At 63.0% G+C, this 11,504-nt stretch overlaps 2 protein-coding genes across 2 annotated transcripts; one reads left to right on the top strand and one right to left on the bottom strand.

Annotated features, from left to right (window-relative positions):
* The first annotated feature begins 416 nt into the window (after positions 1-416).
* On the top strand, positions 417-4,676 carry LOC118254085 (GAS2-like protein 2). The gene is made up of 6 exons (XM_050714813.1): positions 417-774; positions 1,468-1,706; positions 1,990-2,097; positions 2,581-2,677; positions 3,122-3,271; positions 4,327-4,676. The coding sequence occupies exons 1-6, from the start codon at positions 417-419 to the stop codon at positions 4,674-4,676; spliced, it is 1,302 nt and encodes a 433-aa protein (XP_050570770.1).
* A 2,936-nt stretch (positions 4,677-7,612) lies between these two features.
* RASL10B (RAS like family 10 member B) lies at positions 7,613-11,198 on the bottom strand. Its single transcript, XM_035559069.1, has 3 exons — positions 10,983-11,198; positions 8,161-8,285; positions 7,613-7,883 (listed from the first exon to the last, which is right to left on the bottom strand). The coding sequence occupies exons 1-3, from the start codon at positions 11,196-11,198 to the stop codon at positions 7,613-7,615; spliced, it is 612 nt and encodes a 203-aa protein (XP_035414962.1).
* Between the last annotated feature and the right edge of the window lie 306 nt (positions 11,199-11,504).

Consider the following 11,504-nt stretch of genomic DNA (forward strand, 5'->3'; position numbering starts at 1 on the left):
CAAGCTGGGGACCTTTAGGGGGCAAATCCACCTCTGGGGCACAGAGAAGGAGCGGGGCTCCCGGAGGAGCAGCAGGCGCTGAAGGGTTAACGGGGAGTGTTTGCAGCCAGTCCCTTGTCACCAAGGAGAAGGGAGCAGCACTTGGGAAGGAAACAAAACACCCACTGCCCAGGAGGGACATTTCCCTTCCCCGGGCTGCCTCGCACAGCCCTGGGACCCCAGAAGGACTCCGGCACCCCACAGGCAGGCAGCCCTCGAGGGGACGAGCGGTGTCCTCCTCCTGGTGGCCCTGGTGGCAGAGAACAAGCAGCACCGGGTGAGTGGGGAGGTGGGCCGGGGACGTGGCCGGGGCAGCTCCCCGTGTCCCCATCACCCTTCTCCCTCTGCCTCCTCCCAGCCTGGGATCTTATGGCACGATGTGGGGGACGCCGGGCGCCGCGGAGCGGAGCATCCGTCCCTACTGCTCCAGCCAGCAGTACCTCTGCGCCATGAAGGAGGACCTGGCCGAGTGGCTGAAGGAGCTGTATGACCTGGACATCGAGGCAGGCACCTTCCTGGAGGTGCTGGAGACGGGGGCCGTGCTCTGCTCCCACGCCAACCACGTCGCCCACGCGGCCGCAGAGTTCGCCCGCACCTGCCCTGCTGCAGCCCGCCGCCTCCGCCTGCCCGCCGCCGGCGTCGCCTGCAACCTCGCGGCGCAGCCGGGCACCTTCCAGGCCAGGGACAACGTCTCCAACTTCATCCAGTGGTGCAGGAAGGAGATGGGTATTAAAGGTAAGGCCTCGGGCTCCAGCAGCCCCGAGATGCGGCGTGCAATTCCCCTCCAGCCACTCCTGGCATCGCCCTCGGTGTTTTCCCGTGTGTCCCCAAAGCTGGTGCCACCCCAGCGCTGGGTAGTGCCCGAGCTGGGATTTCTGCACCAGGCTGGGCTTGCACAAGTTCCTCCAGGTTTGGCGGTGGCTTTGCAGGGTGCTGGCACACGGTGGATGTGTTTGCTTGGGTGGAAAAATGGGGATGGGAATGGGAAGGGCACATGGCATCGCACAGCCCTACCACGCACGGCACCATCTCCGCCATAAGGACCAGGAGCACCCTGGCTCAGAGCAGGGGGCTGTCACCATGTCCCCACCAGCAGCGGTGCCCACGATGTGCCATGGGCATGGAGTGGAATGTCCTCAGCACACCCAGCTGCTGGTGCATGGCTCCGGGATGGCACAAAACAGCCGCAGCGTCTCCACATGGAGATGCCCAAGGGGAAACGTCTGCCCCATGAATTTATGCCAACCCTTTCTGGACCCAGCCACACTCCTAGCATCCGTGGGATGGCACAGCAAGGCGGGCAGAGCCGGTCCTTGGGGAAATAACACCCCCTCGGGCGGGTTTCCTCTACGCCTGAGCCCCCCAACCCCTTTGTCCCCCTCCCCTCGTGTGCCTGCCCTGGCTGATCCCAGCCGTGCCCTGCCCCAGATGTGCTGATGTTTGAGACGGAGGACCTGGTGCTGCGGAAGAACGAGAAGAACTTCGTGCTGTGCCTGCTGGAGCTGGCGCGCCGCGCCGCCCGCTTCGGCATGCGCGCCCCGACCCTCGTGCAGATGGAGGAGGAGATCGAGGAGGAGCTCCGGCAGGAGCTGCACCTGCCCCCCACAGACACCCCCCTGCCCCGGCCCCCCAGGGAACCCCGGGACCTTCAAAACCTTGACCAGATGGTAGGGTGGGATGGGGATGGAGGGGTGGAGACAGCGGGGAGAGGATGGTGGGGATGGGGAGGATGGGGATGGTGGGGATGGTGGAGATGGGGGTGGTGGGGATGGGAATGGTGGGGATGATGGAGATGATAGGGATGTGGATGATGGGGATGGGGATAACAGGGATGAGAATGCTGGGGATGGAGATGATGGGGATGATGGGGATGATGGGATGATGTGTATGAAGGCCACCCAAGCCCCCTTCCCAGGAGCCTTGGTGCAGATCCACCCCTGCTGTCCGCAGGTCCAGCACCTGGTGAGCCGCTGCACCTGCCCCGTCCAGTTCCCCATGATTAAGATATCAGACGGGAAATACCGCGTGGGCGACTCCGACACCCTCATCTTTGTCCGGGTGAGCCCGCTTTGTGCTGTGCTTTCAGGGCACGGGCACCAACAATCCTGCCTCAGCCCGCTGTTAAGCTCCCTAAATCCATCCCCCCTTATAGGGCCAACGTGGGGTTTTTGACAATTGTCCACAAAATAGGGCAGCAGGGCAGCTTGGGCCTGTGGTGTGGGTTTGCTTGGATGTAACCGTCTGCGGGTGCGGGACAAAACCTGCTGTCCCAGGCCAAGCTGGAGCCAGGTCCTACAGGTGATGGGAACCCTGTTTGGGGCTGATGCTCGGTCCCTACCTGGGTCTGAAGGGCTTCCCAAAGGGCTCAGCATCCACCGGTGGACCAGGGAGCTTCCCAAAAGCCTCCCACGCCGGCCGGACCCTCCCTGGGGTGACAAAACATGCAGAGGGACATCAGAGGGAGACGAGACCCCCCCACCCCCACCCCAAATCGATGGTGCGGGGTGAAGCGGGGCTGACGGCGGGCTGCTCCTCGCGCAGATCCTGCGGGAGCACGTCATGGTGCGGGTCGGGGGCGGCTGGGACACGCTGCAGCACTACCTGGACAAGCACGACCCGTGCCGCTGCACCTCGCTCTGTGAGTGCCCGCGCCCCCGCGCCCCCCGCCCGTGCCAGCCGCCGGCGGGAGGGGAGAGGGGGGGCTCGTCGCTGCTTATGGGGTGCTTGCTGCTGCTCCTGGGGTGTTTGCTGCTGCTTTTGGGGGTGCTTGCTGCGGCTCCTGCGGGTTTTCAGGAGCAGGAGGCCCCCTAACCCCAGTGCTTTGCTGGGAAATCGTTGCTTTGGGGTATAGCTCTTGCTGGCTGGCCGCTAGAGGTCACGGCAGACTTTGGGAAGGAAAGGGACCTTTGCGAGGCCCAACCCCCCTTTGCAGGGTGCTGGGGGCTGCGGGGAGCATCCCTGGCTGACAGCATGGCGGGGGGGGGGGGGGGGCCGGGCAGCCGTTCCCTGGGGCTGGGGTCTGCAAAGTTGTTGGGGAGGGGGGGTGGTCGTGGTGGTGGCTGAGCCCCATCTTTCCCCGCAGCTCACAAGCAGCATTCCAGGAGCAGGACCCCCCAGCAGGTGCAGCACGAGGTCCAGCTCTGCAAAGCGCCCCCGGCCCCCAGCCGTGGGCAGCCCTCGCTGCTGGTCAGCCGCTCACAGAGCCCGCTGCCCCCCGTCACATGGGGACCCCGTGCCCCCCACGGCCACCGCCCCAGCCCCCTGCGCCCTGCCACCCCCTCACCGGGTGCCAGCCCTCGCCGGGAGCCAGCGCAGCCCCGGAGGGTCCCTTCAGGCAGGTGAGGTGCAGAGTGGCTTCATACCCCAAAATCTCTGCTTTTCGGGGCACTTTTTGTCCCATCCCTGGATGCAGAGGGATGCAGTGGCTCTGTGACCCCCCCCCCCCCCCCCCCCCCCCCTCTCCTTGCAGGACACGGGACCCAACGCCAAGGTCACCTGCTCGACAAAGCTCCCCCGGCCGTGGGGCCACGCAGCGGGCACCCACCCCCTCCCGGCTGGGCAGTGTGGGGGTCCGCGAGGTGCTGCCTGGGAGCATCCTGGGGACCCCCCGGTCTGCAGCAGCACAGGGCAGGGGCAAGGCCCCCAGTACCCAGCGTCGGGCACCGTCACCTCCAAAAAGCACCCGGCAAGGGGGGAGCTCATCCGTGGGGGCTGCCAGGCTGCAGCAAGCGGGGGTCCCTGCCGCTGCCGTGCCCTGTGCCTGCAGTCCTGTCAAGGTCGGTTCTTCCTCCCCAGAACGGGGTGCCCGGGGTGCATCACAGAGCAGGAAAAGCCCCCGGGAAGGGAACCGGGCAGCCTTTGGACGTGGGCATCCAGCATCACCCCAAAACTCTTTGAGCCAAGCTCCGAAAGGGGACAGAAGTGTTAAACCCCCCAGCAAAACCAGCCCAGCCATCTGCCAGCCCCCGACCCCTCTGTCCCCTATTGCAAATGGGTGCAAGGGCTGTGCTGCTGGGGAGGGTTCCCAACGGTGCCACCCAGCCATGAGCCCGCCAGCCAAGGATGCTGAGAGCTCCGGGGTGCCAGCAGATGAACTGGGGGGAACCTGTGGCCATGGCAGGGGGGGCTCAGGGCTCCGGGGCTGCTGGGCACACTCACAGCCACCGGGCTACGACAGGGTGCTGGAGGAGCTCTCCCATGGCCGGCAACCCCTGCACCCTGTGGAGATGGAAAGCTGGGTGGCCCAAAAGACACCCTTGACCACCCCGCAGCGTGTCACCCTCCCAGCTGGGGGGACCACAGAGGAGCTGGCAGCAGGGGGCCAGACCCCGCAGGGCACGAGGGCAGCCACCCTGCCAAAGCCCCGGCGGTGCCTCAAGAAACCTGAGCGTGTGCCCTCCATCTACAAGCTGAAGCTGCGGCCCAAAGTGCGTCCCCGGCGGGACCATCGGCCCGGGAAGGGCCCCTCGCGCATCCCCACCCCCCTGGGGCAGCGCCTGCCCCGTGCGCGGGGCCAGCATCGCCCCCCGGCCCCGACACGGCACCCGCAGCCCGGGGGTGCACGCCCCGCAGCCAAGCACTCGCTGGCTGACAGCGGCGCGTGGCTTACCGAAGACGATGAGGAGGCGTGGGTCTGACCCCCTGCCCCTTGGGTTTTGGGGGGACCCCCTCATTTGTGGGAGCTACAGTGCCTAAGGTGGGGGTTGGGATGCTGAGCCCCGGGAGGCTGGCGCAGGCAGCGCGATGCAGTTGCTTCTGGGGACACCACCACGTGTCTCGGTCTTCCCCATCTGCCCAATGGAACCAAGGACGCCCGAGCCTTCCAGTATGCACAGCCCTACCAGCCTGGTGAGCTCAGGGCAGGGTGACGCGATTTCCCTGATGCTCTGCTGGCATTTCCCCGCGGGCCTTGGGTTGGAGCAGCCCCCCTGCATTAAGGCTGGTCCAGCAAGGACGTGTCCCGCAGGGTGCGTTGTAGGCGAGGGTGGTCACCGGCACGGGGCGGCAGCGGCGGTCGGTGCTTGTGCAATAAGAGCTGTACCAAAGCCTCTTCTCTTCCAGCAGCTTTTCTGTGTGGGCAGGGAGGGAGAAGTCCCTGGTGACTGGTCCCGTAGGCAGCAAGCCCTGCTGGTGGGAAGGCTCCTGCCAGGGGGAACGCGGCATCCCCAGTGGGCTTCCAGCACCGCGGCGGGGCTGCGAGCGGTCCGGCGCCACAAGCAAGGAGCAGCGAGGCGGGTACAGAACAAGGGGGAGAGACCTGATTTTAATTCGAGTTCAAGTTAAGGGGTGTGGGGTGTTTTAGGCGGTGTAGACACCTCGGGAATCTCGAACGAGAAGTACAGGGGGAATGGGGAGCCAGGTCCAGGAAACCGTGATGCACCTCCAGGAGGAGGAGAGGGCGAGCATCCTCATCGGGGCTGCACCGAGCCCACCTCGGGCTGTGCAGCGCCTCCTGGCTCACACACACACACACGGAGCAGAAAACAATATTTTTTTTCCACCCTTCTGCCCCTGGGGACAGCCAGGGACATCCTCAGCCTCCCCCCAGCTCGGCAGCAGGTTTCTCTGTGCGAACTTAGAGCCGAGCGAGGAAACGCAGAGCGGGACGAGGAGGTGGTGGGCGAGCGGTAACACTTTGGGATGAGGGCATGTTTACGGGGCAGGGGGCAAGGCAGTTCGATCCCAAGTGCTGCAGGGGTCAGGGGATGTGCTGATCCTCTGCCATCCTGGCCCCCAGCCCCGCTATGCCGGGGGGTCCTGGCCCCAATCCTGCTCTCCTCGCAGTGGTCTGGGAGCTGGGCACTGCTGCCGGAGCAGGGAGGGTTGTTAATACTCATATAACTTCTGTCTATAAAGTACAATAGAATATAACAATTATATTTATAACCATTTTTTTTTCCAAAATACTAAACAGATGCTATAAAAACCTGTAACTAATTGTGCTATAAACTGCAGGCTACAGGGTTATAACAAACAATGTATTGGTTTAGTCGCTGACATGTGCACGTCGGAGCACTGTATAAATGCTTTATTAGTAGCATTTACCAAGGAGTTTCCTTCTCAAACAATTTGGAGGGGTAAAGCTAGCGAGAGACCGATAACGTGGGCTGATAAATCCTGGTGAGATGGGTCTGGGCTGGCGGCGCTGCGCGGTGGGTTTGCTGTGAAGGTGAGGGATGGAGGATGGGAGCTGCTCTCCCCCAGCCCTTGGCCCTGTGCGTCCTCCCATCGACTTTTCTGTGTGTTTTTTTCCTTATTTTGTTTGGGGTACGAGGATGGGGTTTTGGTTCCTGAAGAAGCTGCTGGGGGCAGCAGGGATGGAGCAGGGACTGATGGTGGGGATGGAGCAGGAATGGAGCGGGGACTGATGGCAGGGATGGAGCAGGGATGCCGGGACCGATGGGTGGCCGGGATGCGAGGCCAGGCTGAATGCAGTGGGCTAGAGCTCAGTGGGAAGGACTCCGAATAGCGAGTGTTACCAGGATAACAGCAGATCTCCTGGGAAATGGAGCCTGTCGGTGGGGAAGAGGCAGCGGGCTTTTGGTGTTGCCTGATTCACAGCATCCCCGTGTCACACAGGGACAAAGCCCAGACCCCTGCGCCCCTCACACCTGGCACCATTTACGAGCTCGGGCTGCACTTTGCCTCCCGGGCTCCAGGACAAACTGCAGATGAGCTGGCAGTCCGGAGTGGAAACAAGCCAAAAGATTAATTTATAAAAAATAAAATAAATAAAGAAAGAAAAATAAAGAGGGGCTCATTTTCCCATTAGGAATGTGCACAGAGTCAAGAAAAAAAGGTGGAAATGCAACTCCAGCTCCCTATTGCTTTGGAGGCTGCCTTTGTGCGGGCACCGTCTCCGTCTCGGATGGATGGATGGATGGATGCGAGCTTCCCCTAGAAAAAGCCCCACAGGGGTTGAATCCACCTGGAAGCGCCGCCTGCCTAGCCAGGAACCCCTGCCTTTTGGGTCTGGGTGCTGAGCTTTGGGTCGGGGTGCTGAGCTGTGCCCAGCGTTTGATGGCAGCAGCTTTGCTGCAAACCCAGGGGCAGGCGAAGCCTCTGCGGGGCTGGTGCATATGGGGAGGACGAGGCCTAAGGAAAGGGAGCTGGTGGGGGTGGGAATAACACTTTTTGGGGCAGGGGAACCAAACCAGGCTGCCCAGGTCGGGCACAGAGCAGCAAGAGCCCACGGAGGTGACCAGCTCGGGCTGGGGCGGCGCAGGGATGCAGGGATCAGCCCTGATGTGGGAATTTGAGGTCGGTGGGACCACGGGGCTCTCCCCGAGCGGCTCCTTCATGTGAAGAAGCGAGGATCCAGCCAAGTCCTCCCTCACGCCTCACCTCCGGGCAGCACGGCCGCCCACCTGGCCCAGCCTGACCCGACCCACCGGCGGCCACAGCATCGCCCTGCCCGGCTCCGTGCCGGGAGCGCCATGTCCCCAAGTGTCACTGCAGGGGAAGCAACGCCTGGGGTGCCTCTGGCGCAGCTCCCAGCGGAGCATCACCCCGGCAGGGCTGGGAGTCCTGCAGGGACACGGCCCGGGGGGGGTCCGTCGGGGTCGGGGGGGGCTCACATGATGGTGCATCGGTTCCTGCGCAGGGCGCCCTGGAAGCGGATGGTAGTGTGGACGTGCTTGCAGCGGGCGCAGCCCACGCTCTTCAGGAGCTCGCTGAAGAGCAGCAGGATGTGCCAGTTGTACTTGGCCGAGCACTCGATGTAGCCGCACTTCCACGTCTTCTTCACCAGGTTGGAGACGTTCCAGCGCGGGATCACCCGGCCCCGCTGCAGGTCCCGCTTGTTGCCCACGATGATGATGGGTGTCTCCGACGTGCCGATGACCCTGGGACGGGAGGGCAGTGAGGGAGGGCAGAGCCATAGAGCCACAACCCAGCCCCATCTCCACCCAGCACCTGGGCACGCCAAGCTGCATGCCACCTCCCGTCCTGTCCCCTTGTCCCTCTCCGTGACCACCAAGGGGGCCCCGTGTCACCCCAAGGTGCTTTTCCCAGCAATATCTGCACTGGGATGTAAGGGGCCCTGTAAGGGGTTATAGGCTCCCATCCCCACCTCCATATCACCCCACCCTTGGCATGCCCCCGCCGGCGAACAGCCCCTACCTCGTCTCCAGGATCTGCTGGCGGATGGTTTTGATGTACTCGAAGCTGTCAAAGCAACAGATGTCATAGACCAGGATGTAGGCATGGACGCTCCGGAGCCCCCTGCAACACACGTCCGCCCACTCCTGCAAGGTGCAGAGAGGGATCAATCCTGGCATGCCCCGGGGGATGCCCCGCACTGCCTGGGGGCCGGACGCGTTTGTAGGGGGAAAGCCGTTTGTAGGATCTGGCCCCTCGGCACTTTGCAGGTGTGTGGGGTCCCGGCCGGGAGCGTTTCACCACACATTTCCCCAGCCCCAAAGCACAGCACCCATCGCACTGCTGCTCTGCCCCCCATCCCTGTGACACCTCTGTCTCCCCTCTCGGGCATCTCCCCCCGAGATCACGTATCCCCCGATCAACCCGGAGGAAGGGTAACGAGATTTGTCAGCCCCAGTTCCTCTCCAGAGCGAGGATTAAAGCCTAACTATGCACTGCCACCCAGGGGCAGCTTTACTGGAGCTGGGTGAAGGGGGCTGAAAGCCTGGGTGTTAACAGCTTCCCCCCCTCCCGCAGAGCTGCTCGTTGGGCTGTTTAGGAGTGGTGGATCCCAGGTTTGGGGCAGGGGAGGCTGCGGGGTCACAGGCCAGCAGCTCTGCAGCACGGCACCACCGCAGGTGGCAGCAGGAAGGTGACACCGAAGGGGACCTGGGGACAGGAGAGGAGCAGCAGCTCCTCAGGCGTGGGGTCTGCTGAGGGCGAGGTCAGGACCTGGGACAGCCAAAATTTGGAGCTGTAAGACATATGTTCCAAAAGCCTTGGGTTTCCAGGAACAACACAAACTTTTTGCATGATACAGGAGCGAACATCCACCCCCCTCTCAGCCCCTTTCCTACACCAGCACTCGCTCGCCCAGGACAGCTCGCCCCAAAGGCCAGCCTCCTGCGGGCACCAGTAACCGTCCCCAAAGCACAGCGTCCCCAGTGGAGCCTGTCCCTGGTTCCCAGTGGATCCCACGCTGTGGATCCCAGTGGATCCCCAGCACAGCCCTGCTGCGGGATGAAGCCATCCCCCCCGAGGTGCACATGGGGTTATGTTCTGGGGGCTTCCTTTGGGCTGTGCTCAGGCAGCAGTGACACGGGGTTACAGCACGTGCAGGCAGCTCCACAGGGATCCCTCCTGAGGTTCAACTGGAAAGGAGAGAAACGCACGGAGGAGAAAAGGCACGGAGGAGAAAGGGCACCAATGCTACCCAAGCAAAGCCCGTGCCCACGTTGAATCATCCCCTTCTGAGTTTATGACCTCTGGGAACAAGGCTAAATGAGACCTAGGACCGGAGGAAATCACGGAGAGGAAAGTTTCATGGGGCGGTTTGGTCCTTGTGCAGACCCCAGCAGCCAGAGCAGAGCACGGGAGGGAGCTGGGAGCGCCCCGACTCCTGCTCAGGTCCCTGGGGAGGAGACGATGCTCCCGGCCGTGTTACCAGAGGGAGGACGGCAGGTACAGCAGCAGTGTCTCATGTTACTCCGAGCAAGCCCTGATACCTCTGGGAGATTAATAAATTACAGCTATTACGCCAGCAGGCTCGGTGCTGGGACGCAGCCTGCCGTGATGCCGTGACGCCGGGATGATTTCCGCACGTCCACATTTGGATTCCTGGGGATGCTCGGGGCCAGAGCAGGACTTCGGGGAGCTGGGGCCGTGCTCCTCTCCCAGGCCATCTCCACAGGGAAGCTGCTCCTGGGCAAGGAGCGGAGCCCAGCAATGCTTCCAGCAGCCCCGGCCGCTGTCTGTCCCCCGCCGTGGTCCTCTCCTTCCCCTCTGGGCTACCCTCTGACCAGCCTCTGCCCTGGAAGCCTCCATCTGTTCCCACCGCCCGCCTCCCTTTGAGCACAGCGAGGCACGGAGTTAATTGAGTATGTGAGCGTCGTCTGCCATGTCAATAAATTACCCTTTGCTATTTCGGGCCGTGTCTCTCGCTGACCTTTCGTTCCCTGCACACGCTGTTTAATTTTTAACCCCCCCCCCCACATAGTGCTCCCTTCACCTCCTGCCCCACAGCTTTGGGCAAGCACGGAGCCCTGCAGAGCCCCCGTGACCCTGTCCCTACGGGGAGCAGGAGCAATGTAATTACACTGATTAAAAATACAAGAGAGCCTGGCCCCAGCGGAGGCAGAGGGTTAAAATCCCCTTTTCCCCCACTGAACCCCACAGGCAGTGGTAGTGGCAGCGGCCGCAGAGCTGGGGAGCAGCCGGCGGGGTCGGTGCTGCTGGGATCAATCCAGGCACCGCTGCGGGGCCAGGGGTGAACCGGGATGGGACGGGCAGCCCGGCTCCATCCAGCTCATCAGGGTTAAACACGAGCCCATAGAGAGGAAAATGGCCTTTCCCAAAGAGAAAAGAGGAGCAGGCTTAGAGGAACCTCAGAGATACACAGCAAAACCCCAAACCCACAACAGCAGCGGCCTTCAGGCAATGGGTGCACCGTGCTTTGGCTCTCCAGGACCCCCGGGATTTTCACCCAAGGGCTTTGGCTGCACTCCTTGAGCCCTTTGTTGGCCCAGGACAGCAATGGGAATGGATCCCAGTGCCCGGACCCAGCACCCAGATGGACGAGGAGACCCAGCAGAGCCATGGGCACTACCAGAGACAAGCTAACGGGGTGAGATCCAGCCCCTCCAGGGCTGGAAATCATTTTAAGTGAAAAAGCTGCAATAAAAAATAAATTTAAAAAAAAAAAAACAACCACCTTATCCCATCCTGCAGCGCTGAGGTCGCCGTCCTCGGCTTTTAGGAAGCCAACCCCAAGCAGGGGGTGCTCGGCTCTCCCCTGGCGCCCCTACCTGCAGCGTGTTGACGGGGAAGGCGCTGATGGGGGGGAAGTCCATGATCTGCAGGTCGTGGACGTGGCCGTTCATCACGACGGCGGGCAGGTAGACGCGGCGGGCCGTGGTGGGCACGCAGACCTCGCTGAACTCGTTGTAGAGGAACTGCCGGACTATGGCGCTCTTGCCCACGCCCTGGGCTCCCAGCACGGCGATCTTGAAGGTCGCCACCATGCCGCCGCGCGCCAGCCGCTGCCCCGGTGCTGCCCCCACGGCGCTGAGGCTGCATATTCCCACGCAGGGGGCCTCAGCCCCATTCAGGATGCGTGTCCCCGCCGGGACAGCCCGTCACTGCAAGGCCAAGGGGAAGCGGTCAGGTGCCGGGGATGCCCCGCAGACCCCAATGTTGCTGCAGGTTGAGTTTTTTTCCGAGCAGGATAAAGGGTTATGGCTGTGCCCTGGGAGCCGGGCTACGTCCCCAGCACGGGCACTGCGAGAGCCAAGGGTCCCCCACGAGGCTCCCATCCCGAAGAGCCAGGA

The sequence above is a fragment of the Cygnus atratus genome, chromosome 20 (genome assembly GCF_013377495.2).
Source record: "Cygnus atratus isolate AKBS03 ecotype Queensland, Australia chromosome 20, CAtr_DNAZoo_HiC_assembly, whole genome shotgun sequence".
NCBI lineage: Eukaryota > Metazoa > Chordata > Aves > Anseriformes > Anatidae > Cygnus > Cygnus atratus.